We start from the raw sequence: 18,923 nt of genomic DNA, 5'->3' as shown, positions 1-18,923 counted from the left end.
TCCCTAGGATTCTAATCGATCTTATCTGGGACAAATCCAGTTTCTAACCCAAACTAAACTTGACTAAGAACTCACCCTAACTTTTCAACAGTAAAGTGCTAACCCAACTTGTAAGGAAATTCCCTCAAGATCATGACAACAAAACAAAAATACTTACAAAGAATTTCTGAGATAATTATGGCTTTTTCTCCAAGTCTAACTCTGCCTTTTTTCACTCAATAGCTTTTACATACAAACTTCACCAATTTGCCTTTTACCATTATTGAAACACAGAAAGACTAAACAAAGAAAAAGCATACTCAATGAAAACTATGAAGGAGAAGAATAATCAACTCAATGAACTATGGAAACACAAACTTTGTGCTCTCACTCCTTACTCTAATCCTTGGCCATAACCCCTTTAATAGAGGAGTGAAGCTTCCTAGGCTTGAAACTTGTTACAGCACTTGTTGGTCTTTTTCTCCCAAAAATTAGATATGGCAGTGGCGTGACAGAGGAGGGAGAGAGAGAGAGAGAGAGAGAGAGAGAGAGAGAGAGAGAGAGAGAGAGAGAGAGAGAGAGAGAGAGAGAGAGAGAGAGAGAGAGGGTAGAAGCAGTGACTCAATCAAACATGCAACCATACCTTCAATCTTCTCTTTCAACCTTTTTCATCTTGCCTCTTGAATTTGAACCGTGTATTCTTGCTTTGGCTCCAAGTTTGATTTTTGATCGTTGATTTACAACAAAGCTTTATCATTTTCAACTTCCACTTCTATGCATGCAAGGAGAAGATTTCTTCTCCGAGCTTCAATGAAGAACAAATGTGAAAATTTCTTTTTGTGATTTCTCTTGGATATGATCTTGCCTTTTTGCTATAGCCCCTTTGACCTTCTCTTCTTGCTTGAAATTGAAAACTTGATTTCTGAACTTCACTTTGCCCTAGCTTCAGAATTTTTTCATTCTTTCTTCTTGTTTCAGAAGAGTGATGTGATGTGAAAGGAAAGAGAAGAGAGAAAAGAGGATTTGGCTTTCGGTAGTGTAGTGTAGTGTGTTAAAATGAAATAGAAATTAAATCACTTAGTTAGAAACTAAGTTGGAAAGATAGATTTCGATATGGACCAGCATTGTTGGGCTTGGGTATGGATATGAGCTTACTTTCTTTCTTTGAACCCTGAGGCATTCTTTTCATCTCTGATAGAAATTTTGTGATTAACAATTATTTCCATGAACTTGTATAAGTGGGACAGAGTCAATCTGGGATTATTTTCATGGTTCTTGGGCCAATTTCAATTAACTTAATTCCTACACACTAAACAAAACCAATCACACAAACAATTGGATAATGACCCAATAATGTTTAGTCATCATCTTAATCATAGTTTAGTTCTTTAAACTCAACGAACTCTCCCTTGATGACAAAGATAATGAAATGAATTGAAAAAGAAATAAGAGGAGTTTTAGGAGCTTCCCTTTATTGTTTTCCTTTTGATTTGAGGTTCTCTCTTTTTTTTAATCACTAAGCTCCCCTTGAATGTTTGCTTTTATCAACCTGATATTAATCAAAATAGATGCAATTCCAAACATCTAAGAATTTACAAACAATTTTAATATTTCAGAAAACCTATTTGATCACAATTAAAATATTTCAAGGCTTTTTATCCAAACAACCAACAACCAGCCTTGAGATAATCATAAATTAGAGCTAGATCAAATATTAACCAGTCAAGAATTTAGATACCAATTAGGAGCTATGGTAAACAATTATTTAATAGCAGAACAATATGCCTAATCAGAGTAATATGCAAAAACAGAGCTGTAACTGATAGATTTAAACAAGTTTTAATTCATTTTTAATCCACTTACTCCCCCTTTTATTATCAAGGAGGGATAAACTTGTACAAAAAATTCAATATGCAAAATACAAGTGCAAAGCATAGAAGAGTATCAGTGTCAAAGTTTAAGTCCCAAGGACTATTACAGTCATTCATACTAAAGAACTAGAAAAACAATAAAATGGTGTCTCAACATGATAAAACCCAAAAATCAGAATTAAAAAAAAAAAAACTTTAAACATCAGCAACAGTAGTAGACAAGACTAGACATCAGATCCCTCTTCCTCGGTTTCAGCCAGATTCTCATCTTGATTGGACATTGCTTGGTCATTATCCAAGAAGTCTATATATTTAAGTAATACTTTAACTCGGTTTTGAGATTTCCTAAATGAGTTCTCATTTTGAAGAGCTAGTTGCTTAGCTTGTTTGCTCGAGTTAATCATTTGTTTAGTGAGGTTGATGAACTCCTGCAAAACATCACTAACAATGCCATTCACAAGGTACTTATGGGATGAGGATCTTCCTGCAGTGGATGGAGAAGGAAGACTTTCTTCCTCATCTTCTTCAAGAACCGTGTCTTTGGTAGTCTTTGTCCTTTTTTTATTTGTCCGTTTTACTACACCACCACCCTTGAGAAATGAAAATTTGTCTTCCATGGTCTCATTGCTCAGATCAACACCAAAGTACTCAAAGATGCAAGTTAAAAACATTCCCTATGGAAGAGTGACATTCTTATCACTTAATGCAGTCAAACATATGGCGCATCATTAAGTAAGCAAAAGAAATCTCTATTTTGTTGAGTATAGCATATAGGACCAAGGTATCACAGAGGGTGGCACTTTGATATGAACCACTTTATGGCAGCAAAATGTGAGTGATACGATGATGAAGCTGTGCTTTGGAAGGACCTAAAACTCTATGATTTGGTGTGACACCATCCATAAGGGATATGTTCCCATATATGTTGGCCATAACATCTTGGTGTGAAACCCCAAGATTATTATCCCATTTTTCAAAAATGTAGGCATTAACTCCTACATCAGTATAAGCACAGGATTCACTGATATTTTCTTGGTTCAAATAAATTTGGCAGCCTTTAACATATGAGTGAACACAACTCTCACTATAGTGCATGTTAGCATAAAATTCTCTGACCAAATCAGGGTATACAGGTTTTCGAATATCAAACAATATTTCCCAATCTAAGGCTCTAAAATTTTCAACAAAGTCAATTCCTTTTTTAGCCAAAGATTTTAAATCAGCAACATAAGTGGAGCACATGAGTCTTTTTAAGACAATGTCTCTATGAAACTCAAAATCCATGCAAGAACTAAACCATTGAGTATCATAATGAGAGTGAGAACGTTTACCAAAATAGGATTTGAAGGCAAATGGATCAGGGTAAATGGGTTCCTTAACGGAGTGAAGAAAAGGTCTTTTGTTACCTTTTAATGGACGAGAAGAGGGGGCCGAGCGTCCTGTAGGATGAGAAGTTGAACGAGGAGGAGGAGAAGATGGAGATTCCTCATCTGTCATTGGTCTCTTCTCTTTCACCACTTTAGCTTTAGAAGTGCCTTCCTCTTGAGGAGCTGATGATGGCCTTAGAATTGTGGTTTTGGTTCTGGCCATGGGTTCGGGTGGTTGAGAGGAGTGAGAGGAAGAGGAGTGTGAATGTATATGAATGTGAGTGTGGGCTTGTGATTTAGATGGTGGATTTTGTAGGGGTCTGATAGTGCCCGTTTCCCTTTGTATGGCAACCTTCTTTCTCATGATGAAAGAAATAAATAGTGTGAAAAAGAAAGAGAATATGAAAGTGGTGGAGTAATGGGAGAAGAGAGAGGTTATCAACTAATAACTACTTTAAATGCTCAGAAATTCTTTGAAAACATAAAAGAAAATAAAGGGGAACATGATTAAAAGAATTTTGAATTTTAAAAATAATGCATGCAGTTTTGAAGTGACAAGTCAAATAAGAATTTGAAAAGAAATTAAAACTGATTTGACTTGAGAGAAAATAATAAAATTAATAAATTAAAAGCTAATGCTCTTTTGATGTTGATGATCAAAACAAGCAATATGGTCCACTTCATAGAACATAATATCTTTCTCTTGAGCGTAGTGGTGGTTTTAAGAAAACACAATGGACCACCATGGTTTTGGTTCAGTTCCAGATTAATTAATATCATTAACGCATTGTCTAAACTTCATGGAACCTAGAGGGAGTCATCATCTGTCCAGTTTATCTCCTGTCGACCTGAGAGACAAAAAATAACCAGAAATCTATTTAAGCATATTTAGTTCAAAAATTCAGCATTAACAATCCCCAGAGCAGTTCTCAATTTACAAAATCTATCTTCACAGAGAAATTTTGTGAAAATATCAGCCAATTGATCCTCAGATTTCACAAATTGAATGTCAATTATACCCTTTTGCACATGTTCTCTGATGGAATGAAACCTTATTTCAATGTGTTTAGTTCTTGAGTGTAAAATAGAATTTTAAAAATATTGATTGCACTCAAGTTGTCACAAAACAAAGGGATATTATTGACTTGCAATTTATAATTTGCAAGTTGTGTTTTAAGCCAAATTAATTGAGAATAGTAAGAGGAAGCTGATATATATTCTGCCTCAGCAGTGGATAGAGCAACAGTAGCTTGTTTCTTACTTGACCACACATTCAAGGACTGTCAAAGAAAGCAACAAATCCGTGAAGTGCTTCTTCTATCTACACGGTCTCCGGCAAAATTTTCATCACAATACCCAACTACACAAAACTCATCAGTTTTAGGATACCAAAGACGAAAATCAGTCATGCCTTTGATGTATCTAATGATCCTTTTCACATAAAAAAGATGTGATTCTTTTGGATGAGATTGAAATCTAGAACACACACGCACACTATGAACAATGTCAGGTCTAGAGAAAGTTAGATACATGAGAGATCCTATCATACCTCTATACTTTGTTTCACCAACATCTTTTTCATTTTCATCCTTTTCAAGTTTGGAATTAGGATGCATTGGTGTACTCATTGGTTTGGAGTTGTCTAAACTAAATTTCTTTACTAACTCCTTGGCATATTTACCTTGGTACACAAAAATTTCACTAGGTATTTGTTTGATTTGGAGTTCTAGGAAGAATGTGAGTTCTCCCATTATACTCATATCAAACTCACTAGTCATTAATTTTTTAAATTCATCACACAAGACTTCATTTGTCGATCCAAACACAATGTCATCCACGTAAACTTGAACAAGTATGAAATGATAATTAGATTCTTTAATGAAAAGAGTTGTATCCGTAGTTCTCCTTTGAAAGCCATTTTTCAACAAGAAAGAGCTAACTCTTTCATACCAAGCTCTAGGAGCTTGTCTCAAACCATAAAGTGCTTTAAAGAGTTTAAAAACATGGTTTGAAAAATATTTATTTTCAAAACTGGGGGTTGAGCTACGTATACCTCTTTGTCAATAAAACCATTCAAAAAAGGCACATTTAACATTCATTTGAAAAAGCTTGAATCCTTTGTGGGCTGTATATGCAACCAATAATCTTATTGCTTCCATTCTTGCAACAGGAGTAAAAGACTCATCAAAGTTAATGCCCTCCTCTTAATCATACCCTTAAGCTACTAATCTAGCTTTGTTTCTAACAATACTACCATCTTTACCCAATTTATTTCTAAAGATCCATTTAGTACCCTTACCTTCTTACCATTCGGATAAGACACTAGTGACCAAACCTCATTCTTCTCAAATTTGCCCAATTCTTCCTCCATTGCCTTTATCCAAGAAAGATTGTCGAGGGCTTCATTCACATTTTTAGGTTCCACTTGAGATATGAGAGCAAAATTATTATGTTTAGCCCTCTTTCTATTTGAAGATCTTGTGGTAACTCCTTGTGATGGATCTCCAATGATAAATTCATATGGATAGTTCTTCAAGAACTTCCATTCTCTGGGCTTTGGTGAAGTGATTTCAAGTTGAGTATGATTTAGTTCTGTGGTGTTCTGATTTCCAAAGTTTTCTGTTTCGGTAGGAGACAAAAAACAGATTATCTCCTGCATTTTATTCTGCAGAAACAGGGATAACTTTTTCCAAAGAAAGTTCTTATTTGTCTTGGTCATGAATCCTTTCAGAGCTAGGTTTAGTTTCAATTCCTGCATCATTTTTCTCAATAACACTTGAAATGGTGTTAGAATCACAAAAGGTGACATGTATGGACTCCTCTATTATTCTATGTTCCTTAAGGTAAACTCTTATGCTTTACTAGTGGTTGAATAACCGACAAAGACATCTTCATAAGATTTTGGATCAAATTTTCCAAAATTATCTTTAGTATTTAAGACAAAGCATTTGCATCCAAAACATGAAAGTACTTAAGATTGGGTGGTACTCCTTTCCAAAGCTCATATGGGGTTTTCTTTAAAACTTTTCGAATGATGGTTCGGTTCAAAATGTAACAAGTTGTGTTTACAGCCTCAGCCCAAAGGAATTTTGAAATTTAATTTTCACAAAGCATTGCCCTAGCCATTTTTTGAAGGCTTCTATTTCTCCTTTCAACAATCCCATTTTGTTGAGGTGTTCTAGGACATGAAAAATTATGTGAAATGCCAAATTCATAAAATGATTCAAAGTCTTGATTTTTAAACTCTTTTCCATGATCACTTCTTATGGAATCTGTTTTCAATTCTTTTTCATTTTGAATCTTTTTGCATAGAGTTGAAAAAGCAAGAAAAGCATCATTTTTATGATCCAAGAAAAGAACCCATCCAAACCTAGTATAATCATCAACTACTACTAAACCATAATATTTACCACCTAGGCTTTGAGTTCTAGTAGGACCAAAAAGATCAATATATAGCATTTTCAATGGCCTTTTAGTTGAGATGTCATCCTTGGGTTTAAAAGATTTTTAGTTTGCTTACCCAATTGACAAGCATCACAAGTGATATCTTTGTCAAATTTTATTTTTGGAAGACTTCCAACCAAATTCATTTTCACAAGTTTAGAAATTTGAAACATGCTTGCATGTCCTAATTTCTTATTCCATAACTATTTTTCAGATTCAATGGAAGTGAAACAAGCTACATTTTGTTCTTTTAGTTCCTCCAAGGTAAGTCCATACACATTATTGCATCTTTTAGCTACAAATAAGATTTCACCAGATTTTTCACACACAACTAAGTATTCTAATTTCTTGAAAATAACTAAATTACCTAAATCACATAATTGACTAATGCTTAAAAGATTGTGTTTCAATCCATCAACTAAAAATACATCATTAATGAAAGTAGAGAAACTCATACCCACCTTACCTACGACCATTATTTTTCCTTTTCCATTGTCACCAAAAGTCACAAAGCCTCCATCATATTTATCCAGCTTGATGAAGAGTGTGGACTTTCCGGTCATGTGCCTAGAGCATCCACTATCCAAGTACCACATGTCATTCTTCCTCTTGGATGCTAGGCAAAACTGCACAAAACTCTTAAGTGACCTTAGGTATCCAAATCATTTTGGATCCTTTAATATTAAACCTTTTTAGTTGTCCAAGTGAATTGTATTTGCCAATTATTTTGTTTATCACCAATTTTTCTTTCAAAAATAAAATATTAAATAGGAAAATGACCATCCGGATTGCATATATGATATAATTTTTTACTTGATGATTTTTTTAAGGTGATCTGAGTTTTGAAATATTTTGTCTTTGGAGGTTGAGGCTTCATTTTCAAAGTGTGAATTTTTTAAAACATATTCAGATTTTTCACAATACCCCAACCCAGCCTTTTCAAAAAGAGGTCTTTGACTAGCTAATAGTTTGTCTAAATTTTTAAAACTTTGAGCAAACTTAGCTAAGTCTTGAGTTAGACTCTTAACCTCTTTATGCAACTTTTCATTCTCTTCAAAAGCAATTCAAATAGGCAACAACAGAATGCTTTCCATCAAGGCTTTTGATTTCAGATTTAAGCCGCTTGTTTTCTTCAACAAGATCAACAGTAGTTTCGGCTTCTCTTAATTTTTCTTTGAGAAAAGTATTTTCAGCCTTTAAGATGTCATTTTCAGATTCAAGATCATGACATTGATTCATAAAGTTTCTTATTTCCTTAGTAAGATCATCAATCATGAGATGAAGTTTTTCATTAGAAGGTTCAAGAAAGATTACCTCATTTTTGTGACTGTGATCGGTCATTAAGCAGGCTTGAGAATTGTGGTCTGAAATCTTCATCACCTTCAGTATCATTTTCCAGATTTTTCCAAGAAGCCATAAGTCCCTTCTTCTTGTCCTTCCGAGACTTATCTTCTTTTTTTAGCTCCAGACAGTCATATTTGTAGTGTTCAGCTTCTCTGTAGTTGTGGCAAATGACCTTGCTTAAGTCTTTCTTTGGTACCTTTGAGCTGCCTCCTCTGTTTCTTCCTTTGAGTCTCATCATTCTTTTAAGTTTCCTAACAAAAAACACAAGCTCGTCATCTGATAAACAATCACCGGATTTATCATCCACTAATTCAGTATAAGATTTAAGAGGCACTCCTTTCTTTTTTGTATCATTCTTTATGTGAGTGATTTCATATGCTAGTAACTTTTCTCTCAGTTCATCATATGTCATTTGACTTGGGTTATTGCTTTCAAAAATAACAGTAGCCTTAGTTTTCAACTCTTTTGTTAGGTTTCTCAAGACTTTTCTCATCAACACTTATTCAGAATGAGTTATCCCTATAGCATCTAAGCTATTAATGATGATAGAGAATCTCTCAAACATGTCATCAATTGATTCTCCTTCCTTCATAGAAAACATCTCATATTCTTTGCTCAACATGTCAATCCTCATTTTCTTTACTTATGTGGTGCCCTCATGTGTGACTTGGAGCTTATCCAATATTTTCTTTGCTGTTTTGCATCTTGAAACCTTCCAGTATTCCTCAAAGCTGATTGCACATTTTAGCATGTTGACAACCTTGGCATTAAGTTCCACCTTTTTTCTTGTCATATTCATTCAATTCTGCTTCGGTTTTGGGAGTGACAACACCATCAGCACCAGTTTTGGTAGGAATTTGAGGACCATTTATGATTATTTTTCAGAGGTTGTAATCCACTGATTGAACAAAGATCTTCATTCTTTCTTTTCGGTAGTTGTAATTTTTTCCATTGAAGAATGGAGGTCTGTTGTTGGATTGTCCTTCTGTCAGTGTGTAAGCCACTGTGTTGGATCTTTCCTCCAAGTTGTAAAGCTTGATCTCTTTGAGACCAAGCTCTGATACCAATTGATGGTTATCAGTAGCTAAGAGAAAGGGGGATTGAATCTTGGCCTCTTTTTAATTTTGCTTTCAACCTTGAATTTAGTTGAGATACAATGAGCTGAAAACTAGAGAGACTGTCATTTTGTCTCTTGACGCAGTAGGAGCCAAAACTGAGCAACGTGTATGGAGAGTAATAAAGAAAATTTGCAGGATAGTAGAATCAGGAGATACTTCTGTTTTGTCTCCTTTAATGCAAAACCAGAAACAAAGAAGAGAAAGGATAATAACACACAGATATATACTAGTTCAGCTACTCAATGCAATATAGCCTACATCCAGTCTCCATCACAACAGTGACAAAATTTTACTATCTTTCAACAGATTACAATCAGTAATCTCCCTAGGATTCTAATCAATCCTATATAGGACAAATTCAGTTTCTAACCCAAACTAGACTTGACTAGGAACTCACCCCAACTTTTCAACAGCAAAGTGCTAACCAAACTTGAAAGAAATTCCCTCAGGATTATGACAACAAAATCGAAATACTTACAAAGAATTTTTGAGATAACTATGGCTTTTTCTCCAAGTCTAACTCTCTGTCTTTTTTCACTCAATGGATTTTACAGACAAACCTCACTAATTTGCCTTTTACCATTGAAACACAGAAAGACTAAAATAAAAAAAGGATACTCAATAAAATCCATGAAGGAGAAGAATAAACAGCTCAGTGAGCTATGGGAACCCAAACTTTGTGCTCTCACTCCTTACTCCAATCCTTGGCCGTCACCTCTTTAATAGAAGAGTGAAGCTACCTAGCTTGAAACTTGCTACAGCACTTGTTGGTCTTCTTCTCCCAAAAATTAGATACAGCAGTGATGCGTGAGCATCTTGTCTATCTTTTCCTAGTGAATTTGCATCTAAATTGTTGAATTTAATTAAGAATTAATTATATTTTAGCCACTATGGATGCTATTTTGAGTTTTGTACAATACTGTTTATTTCAGGTAGCATTTGGTGGAATTTGATGGAGTTTCTGCAGAGAAAGAGAAGAAGTCAAAGAGATGACTAGCGAATACCGACGCAGACGCATGGCTCACGCGACCGCGCGGAATGGAGGAAATCGCAATGACGCGATCGCGTGCCTGACGCGAACGCGTGAACTGGAATCTGCACAAATGACGCGAACGCGTGGACGACGCGGACGCGTCAAATGCGCCACGTGCAGAAAATGCAGAAAAACACTGGGGCGAATTCTGGGCTGTTTTAACTCAATTTTCAGCCCCGAAAACACAGATTAGAAGCTGCAGAATGGACAGAACAAGTGGTCCCCACCCATCAATTGAAGATTTGTTAATTAATTCAAATTTAAATTCAAATCTTAAATTAGGAAAAGATATTATTTTAAGTTTAATTTTAAATATTAGATTTTAAATTTATTAGGATTAGTTATAAAAAGGGATCTGATGCCATCAGATTAGAAGGCGGTACATTTTTACCTGAATCCTTATTTTCTCTTTTCCATGAGCAACTAAACCTCCACTGTTAAGGTTAGGAGCTCTGTCTATTTCTATGGATTAATTTTATTGCTTTTACTATTTTAATTTATATGTGGATTTATAATTTACGAATTGTTTTCGCTCTTTATTTTATGAATTTGGGTGGAACGGAAGTATGACCCTCTTTCTATTTGAGTTCTTGTAAAACTTGGAAAAGCTCTTTATCTGAACAACAGCTTGAAAACTATTTCTCCTAAATTTTAATTATCTGAATTTAATAAGATACGTGACATATAATCCTTTTACCTCTTGGATAATTAGAGTTTTTGTGGCATATAAACTAGAAATTGATTATCACCCTCTAATTGGAATTAATTGACTAAGGAATTTGCAGTTAATGAATTTTAGGGGAGATTAGAAAGGTCTAAGGAATTAGGGTCTAGACAGTTTGCCATAAATTAAATCCTGCATAATTAAATTAGTTAGTAAGAAAAGTTAATCCGGAAAAATAGATAACTCTGAAACCTTAACTATCTTCTCCATATATTATTCCCATCTTAATTACTTACCTTTCTTCAATATTTTTGATATTGTTTAATGTCTTTTATATTGCATCTCAACACTATTTTCTGTCTGTCTAACTAATCCTATCAAACGCTATTGTTGCTTAATCCATCAATTCTCGTGGGATCGACCCTTACTCACGTAAGGTATTACTTGGTACAACCCGGTGCACTTTCCAATTAGTAAGTGTGGTTATATAAATTACCGCACCAAGTTTTTGGCGCCGTTGCTGGGGATTGATAGTGATTAATAACTATTCGTTTGTTTGATTGCTTAGATTAGATAATTTTTTTTTATTAATTTTTATTTTGCATTTTTTTACGTTATTTTTTTCTTTTTTTTGTTTACATTATTTTTTCTTTTTCGTTTACCCCCTCCCCTGTTTTCTTTTTATTTCCTTTTCGCTTTCGATTTTTTTTTAATTTTTTCTTTTCCTTCTTTCGTCCGTTTTTAATTTTTATTTTTTCTTTTATTTTTTCTTTTATTTTCATTTTAGTTTCCTTTCATTATTTTTTTTATATTAGTTTGTTTTATGTTTGTCTTTAAAAAAAAAATTTAAATAAACAAAAAGTAGCACTAATATTTTTTTTAATTTTTAAATTTAAGTTTGGTGTCCTCTATTTATTTTTATTTTTATTTTTTCTGTTTATTTTTATTTTTTTATTTTTTTAAAATTTTCGAATTTTTTTATTTATTTAGTATTTTTATTTTATTATTTTACACAGGTTACCTCACAGGGACTTCTCTGCACTCTGACGTAGAGAGTCCCATTTTTTCTTGTTTTCTGCTTGTGTATGCGCAGGAATAGAGACAAAGAACATTTCTTAGACTTTGATCCTGAACCTGAAAGAACTTTCAGGCGGCGTTTACAACAAGCAAGACTTTGCAAGGCTGCAGAATCCAATATGGCAAATAATAATCCTAATGCCAATGTGGTAAATCCGAATGGGGATGATCAACAGAGGAGAGTGCTTGGCTCTTATTCTGCCCCTACTGCGGATCTTTATGGAAAAAGTATTGTGGTGCCTCCTATAACTGCAAACAACTTTGAGTTGAAGCCACAATTAGTCACCCTGGTGCAACAAAACTGCCAGTATCATGGACTTCCTCATGAAGATCCAAATCAATTTATTTCTGATTTTCTACAGATATGTGATACTATGAAGACAAATGGAGTAAACCCAGAGGTGTACAAACTCATACTTTTCCCATTTGCTCTGAGGGATAAAGCAAAGCTATGGCTAGATTTCCAACCAAAAGAGAGTTTGAATACTTGGGAAAAGGTTGTTACAGAGTTTCTCACTAAATTTTTCCCACCAAAGAAGCTGACTAAGCTTAGGTTGGAGGTTCAGACCTTCAAGCAGAAGGAGGGTGAAACTCTTTATGAAGCTTGGGAGAGATACAAGCTGCTGACTAGGCAATGCCCTCCAGACATGTTCTCCAAATGGACCCAACTGGATATCTTTTATGAAGGCTTGGGTGAGATATCCAAGATGAGCTTAGATACTTCTGCAGGCGGTTCATTGCACAAGAAGAAGACACCAGAGGAGACTATTGAGCTGATTGAATTGGTTGCAAGCAACCAATATTTATACACATCTAACAGGAATCCTGTGAACTCTGAGACCTCTCAGAAGAGAGGTGTATTGAAAGTAGAAGCTGTTAATGCTCTTCTTGCTCAGAACAAGCTGATGTCTCAGCAAATAAATCTACTTACTCAACAGATAGGTGGCATGCAAGTCTCAGCTATCAACACCCAAAATCCACCACAGGAAGTCTCCTATGACATGGCAGGTAACTTTATGCAAAATGATAATTATGATTATGCTCAACCTTCTTCTGAACAGGTGAATTACATGGGGAGTGGTCCTAGAAATCCCAACAATGATCCATATTCTAAGACATACAACCAGGGATGGAGGAATCACCCAAACTTTGGGTGGAGGGACCAACCTCAGAGACCTCAAAACTTCAACAATAGTTCTCAGGGCGGTTTCCAGCAAAACAATGATTTGGAAGCAATATTGACAGGTTTTAGACAGGAAACCAAAGCATCCATCAAGAACCTGGAGATTCAAATGGATCAATTAGCCACAAAGGTTAATGAAATTGATCAGAGGACCACTAATAGCCTTCCTAGTAACACAATTCCAAATCCAAGAGAGGAATGCAAGGCTATCACCATAATAAGTGAACAAGTGGCAAGTGCGGAAGCACAATTTATGCAGGAAACCAAGGCCTCCATTAGAAACTTAGAGGTGCTAGTGGGCCAACTGAGCAAGCAAATACTTGAGAGGTCTGCAAGTATAGTTCAAGGTGATACAGTGGTGAACCCAGGAGAAGATTGCAAGGGTATTCAATTAAGAAGTGGTAAAGTAGCTGGCTCTGAGACCAAGGTCAATGAAGATGTAGTTGAAAAAGAAGCTCCAGATGAGAAGAAGGAAGAAGTAGAGCACGCCCCTCCAAAGCGTGCAGAAAACCCATTCCCAGACTCTCTTGACACTTATCCTACACTGCCAAAGGCTCCTGAGTACAAGCCTAAGATGCCGTATCCTCAGAGACTTCAAAAGGAGACCAAGGACAAGCAATTTTCAAAGTTCTTGGAAATCTTCAGAAAGTTACAAATCAATATTCCTTTTGCTGAGGTTTTGGAGCAAATGCCTATCTATGTCAAGTTCATGAAGGAGCTGTTGTCAAAGAAAAAGCGTTTAAAGGGAGATGAGACAATAGTCCTGACTAAGGAATGTAGTGCTGTCATTCAGAATAACTTGCCAAAGAAGATGCCAGATCCAGGGAGCTTTCAAATTCCATGCACCATTGGGAGCACAACCTTTGAGAAAGCCCTATGTGATCTAGGGGCAAGCATAAATCTAATGCCCTTATCTGTGATGAAGAAGCTACAAATCCAAGAGGCACAATCCACAAAGATAGCATTACAGATGGCAGACAAATCTATGAAGCCTGCATATGGATTAGTGGAAAACATCTTGGTTAAAGTGGGTAAGTTCTTCCTCCCAGCAGACTTTGTGATTCTTGACACAGGGGAGGATGAGAATGCCTCTATAATTCTAGGAAGACCATTTCTAGCCACTGGAAGAGCTCTTATTGATGTAGAAGTGGGTGAATTAGTGCTTAGAGTGCATAATGAGCAACTGGTCTTTCATGTCTTCAAAGATGTACATTCAACAGGTGAAGAAGAGAGGTGCATGCAGGTTGAGCTTATTGATCCAAACCTTCAAGAACCCCCTGATGATGCACAGCAGAATTTGCAACTCAAACCTCCTGTGGTGACAATCGATAAAATTCCGCCTGACATCAAACCTAAGTTTGGTGTTGAAACTGCATCATCACCCAAGGAGGAGGTCCCCAAAAAGAAAAAAATACCCAGAGGATGGAGAAACAAAAAGATCCCCACTGAAGGTTTCTCCCCAGGAATGAAGGTGGTGTTGACCAGCAATCCAGCATGGGTTTATACAGTAATCAAAATCCTCTCCCTGGAGCATATTGAGCTACGTTATGGAGACACAGGAAAGAAGTTCAAAGTAAGGGGTGAAGAGCTGAGCCCCTATGATCCTCCTCCTTAGAGGAGCTGACCGTCAAGCTAGTGACGATAAAGAAGCGCTTGTCGGGAGGCAACCCGATAAATTTGTATCCTTAGCTATTTTTCGTAGTAGTAGTTTTCTTAGTTATTTTATTTTATTTTGTTTGAGTTCTTACTAATTTTCTGATCATGCAGCTATGTTCTTCCAGGAACTGAACACCTCAAGCTATATTTCAAAAAAAAAAAAGCACCCGACGCGCCAGCGTTGCTGACGCGAACGCGTCATCTAGGGGTGCGAGAAAAAATAAAAAGTTACAGAGAGTTGCGCGGGAGTGGCGCCAGAATGGAGCCTTTCGCACAAACGATCCCACGCGATCGCGTCACCGACGCGATCGCGTGACCTGCAAATTCGACGTAAAAGAGCGTTTGGGTAGAGAGTTGTGCCAGCTTGGGGCAAGAAGTGTGCTAAAAGCACAAATTTGGTCACGCGGACGCGTGACTGACACGTTCGCGTCAGTTGCATATATGGCCATCCACGCGAACGCGTGCTTGACGCTATCGCGTCATTATGAAGAATGCGCGACGTACGCGATTGCGTACTGCACGCGAACGCGTCGCTTGCGCCGCCCAGTTTTCTTTCTCTCTCTCTCCCAATCCTAATTCTCTCTTATTTTCTTATCCTCTTATTTTTTTTCTTTCATTTTAATATTTGACTTTTCTATTTTCAGTTCTTATTTTCTTGAGGACAAGCAAACCTTTAAGTTTGGTGTTGACGCTACGCTTATAGGTTTTCTAGTACAAAAGGGAGGTGAATCATGTTCGCGAAGGAGCACAACCTGAAGAATAAAGCGACCGCTAGGATAATTAAGGTGGTTGAGTTCCTTTCATTTTTTATTCCTCCCCTATTTTTCTATGTTATGTTCCGGTTTCCTGTTATTTTACTTTGTTTGTTGCATGATCCTTTATTAGTTAGAATCCTAGGACTAGTTTAGTTTTCCTAGTTTTCCTATTGCTTTAATTCTGAAAAGATGTCTCATGTATTACTCACTGAGCTTAAATCAAAAATAAAAAAAATATAGGAGTGATATATTGCATGAGAGAGTGGGTCTATATTGAATAATAGTCTTATTTACTTAAATGTGGTAGTATTTTCTGTGATTCTGAATGAATGCTTGAACAGTGCATATTTTTTATAGTGAAATTTATGAATGTTAAAAATCATTGGCTCTTGAAAGAATGATGAAAAAGAGAAATGTTATTGATAATCTGAAAAATCACAAAATTGATTCTTGAAGCAAGAAAAAGCAGTGAAAAACACGAGGCTTGCGAAAAAAAATATATAAAAAAAACAAGAAAAAGAAAAAGCAAGCAGAAAAAGCCAATAACCCTTTAAACTAAAAGGCAAAGGGTAAAAAGGATCCAAGACTTTGAGCATTAATGGATAGGAGGGCCCTAAGGAATAAAATCCTGGCCTAAGCGGCTAAATCAAGCTGTCCCTAACCATGTGCTTGTGGCGTGAAGGTGTCAAGTGAAAAGCTTGAGACTGAACGGTTAAAGTTGTGATCCAAAACAAAAAGAGTGTGCTTAAGAACTCTGGGCACTTCTAACTGGGGACTTTAGCAAAGCTGAGTCACAATCTGAAAAGGTTCATCCAGTTATGTGTCTGTGGCATTTATGTATCCGGTGGTAATACTGGAAAACAAAATGCTTAGGGTCACAGCCAAGACTCATAAAGTAGCTGTGTTCAAGAATCAACATACTGAACTAGGAGAGTCAATAACACTATCTGAATTCTGAGTTCCTATGGATGCCAATCATTCTGAACTTCAAAAGATAAAGTGAGATGCCAAAACTGTTCAGGATTGCAGTTGTAAACCCCACTATAAGAGAAGACATGGGCTTAATCGAACTCTCATTCTCATGCAAATTCACATCCTAAGCTTATATTAGTTTTGGTTGCTTGAGGACAAGCAACAGTTTAAGTTTGGTGTTGTGATGCATGAGCATCTTGTCTATCTTTTCCTAGTGAATTTGCATCTAAATTGTTGAATTTAATTAAGAATTAATTATATTTTAGCCACTATGGATGCTATTTTGAGTTTTGTACAATACTGTTTATTTCAGGTAGTATTTGGCGGAATTTGATGGAGTTTCTGCAGAGAAAGAGAAGAAGTCAAAGAGATGACTAGCGAATACCGACGCAGACGCATGGCTCACGCGACCGCGCGGATTGGAGGAAATCGCAATGACGCGATCGCGTGCCTAACGCAAACGCGTGAACTGGAATCTGCACAAATGACGCGAACGCGTGGACGACGCGGACGCGTCAAATGCGCCACGTGCAGAAAATGCAGAAAAATGCTGGAGGCGAATTCTGGGCTGTTTTAACTCAATTTTCAGCCCCGAAAACACAGATTAGAAGCTGCAGAATGGACAGAACAAGTGGTCCCCACCCATCAACTGAAGATTTGTTAATTAATTCAAATTTAAATTGAAATCTTAAATTAGAAAAATATATTATTTTAAGTTTAATTTTAAATATTAGATTTTAAATTTATTAGGATTAGTTATAAAAAGGGATCTGATGCCATCAGATTAGAAGGCGGTACATTTTTACCTAAATCCTTATTTTCTCTTTTCCATGAGCAACTAAACCTCCACTGTTAAGGTTAGGAGCTCTGTCTATTTCTATGGATTAATTTTATTACTTTTACTATTTTAATTTATATGTGGATTTATAATTTACGAATTGTTTTCGCTCTTTATTTTATGAATTTGGGTGGAACGGAAGTATGACCCTCTTTCTATTTGAGTTCTTGTAAAACTTGGAAAAGCTATTTACCTGAACAACAGCTTGAAAACTATTTCTCCTAAATTTTAATTATCTGAATTTAATAGGATACGTGACATATAATCCTTTTACCTCTTGGATAATTAGAGTTTTTGTGGCATATAAACTAGAAATTAATTATCACCCTCTAATTGGAATTAATTGACCAAGGAATTTGCAGTTAATGAATTTTAGGGGAGACTAAGAAGGTCTAAGGAATTAGGGTCTAGTCACATACAGTTTGCCATAAATTAAATCCTGCATAATTAAATTAGTTAGTAAGAAAAGTTAATCCGGAAAAATAGATAACTCTGAAACCTTAACTATCTTCTCCATATATTATTCCCATCTTATTACTTACCTTTCTTCAATATTTTTGATATTGTTTAATGTCTTTTATATTGCATCTCAACACTATTTTCTGTCTGTCTAACTAATCCTATCAAACGCTATTGTTGCTTAATCCATCAATCCTCGTGGGATCGACCCTTACTCACGTAAGGTATTACTTGGTACGACCCGGTGCACTTGCCGGTTAGTAAGTGTGGTTATATAAATTACCGCACCAAGCAGTGGTGTGACAGAGGAGAGAGAGAGGGTAGAAGCAGTGACTCAATCAAACATGCAACCATACCTTCAATCTTCTCTTTCAATCTTTTTCATCTTGCCTCATGAATCTGAACCATGTATTCTTGCTTTGGCTCTAAGTTTGACTTTTGATCGTTGACTTACAACAGAGCTTTATCATCTTTAACATTTTCAACTTTCCACTTCTATGCATACTTGGAGAAGATTTCTTCTCCGAGCTTCAATGAAGCACAAATGTGAAAACTCCTTTTTGTGATTTGCCCTTGGATGTGATCTCGTCTTTTTGCTATATTCCCTTTGATCTTCTCTTCTTGCTTGAAATCGGAAACTTGCTTTCTAAGCTTCACTTTGCCCTAGCTTCAGAAAATTTCCATTCTTTCTTCTTCTTTCAAAGTGATGTGATGTGAAAGAAAAGAGAAGAGAGAAAAGAGAGGATTTGGCTTTCGGTGGTGTGGTGTGGTGTATTTAAATGAAATGAAAATTGAACCACTTAGTTAGAAACTAAGTTAAAAAGATGGATTTGGATACGAACCACCATTGTTGGGCTTGGCTATGGATATGGGCTCACTTTTTTTCTTTGAATCCTGAGGCATTCTTTTCATCTCTGATGGAAGTTTTGTGATTAACAATTATTTCCATGAAGTTGTGTAAGTCGGCCAGATTCAGTTTGGGCTTATTTTCATGCTTCTTGGGCCAGTTTCAATTAACTTAATTCTTGCACACAAAACAAAATTAATCGCAGAAATAACTGGATAATGACTCAATAATATTTAGTCATCATCTTAATCATAGTTTAGTTTTTTAAACTCAACAAAATATATACATATTTGATTTATAATCAAATTTGTTTGAA

General features: G+C 35.9%; 1 protein-coding gene and 1 pseudogene across 1 annotated transcript; one reads left to right on the top strand and one right to left on the bottom strand.

The window, feature by feature from the left end:
* Positions 1-7,976: 7,976 nt before the first annotated feature.
* On the bottom strand, positions 7,977-9,706 carry LOC148568934 (uncharacterized; annotated as a pseudogene).
* Positions 9,707-13,189: 3,483 nt separating this feature from the next.
* Positions 13,190-14,695, top strand: LOC148568933 (uncharacterized). The gene has a single exon (XM_088483799.1). It carries the CDS (start codon positions 13,190-13,192, stop codon positions 14,693-14,695), a length of 1,506 nt encoding a protein of 501 aa, XP_088339925.1.
* The last annotated feature ends 4,228 nt before the right edge of the window (positions 14,696-18,923 follow it).

This window comes from Arachis ipaensis, chromosome B4 (assembly GCF_059453495.1).
Source record: "Arachis ipaensis isolate K30076 ecotype BB chromosome B4, ASM5945349v1, whole genome shotgun sequence".
Taxonomy (NCBI): domain Eukaryota; kingdom Viridiplantae; phylum Streptophyta; class Magnoliopsida; order Fabales; family Fabaceae; genus Arachis; species Arachis ipaensis.
The sequence above is the reverse complement of the archived record's forward strand: the minus strand, read 5'-3'. Positions and strand labels throughout refer to the sequence as shown.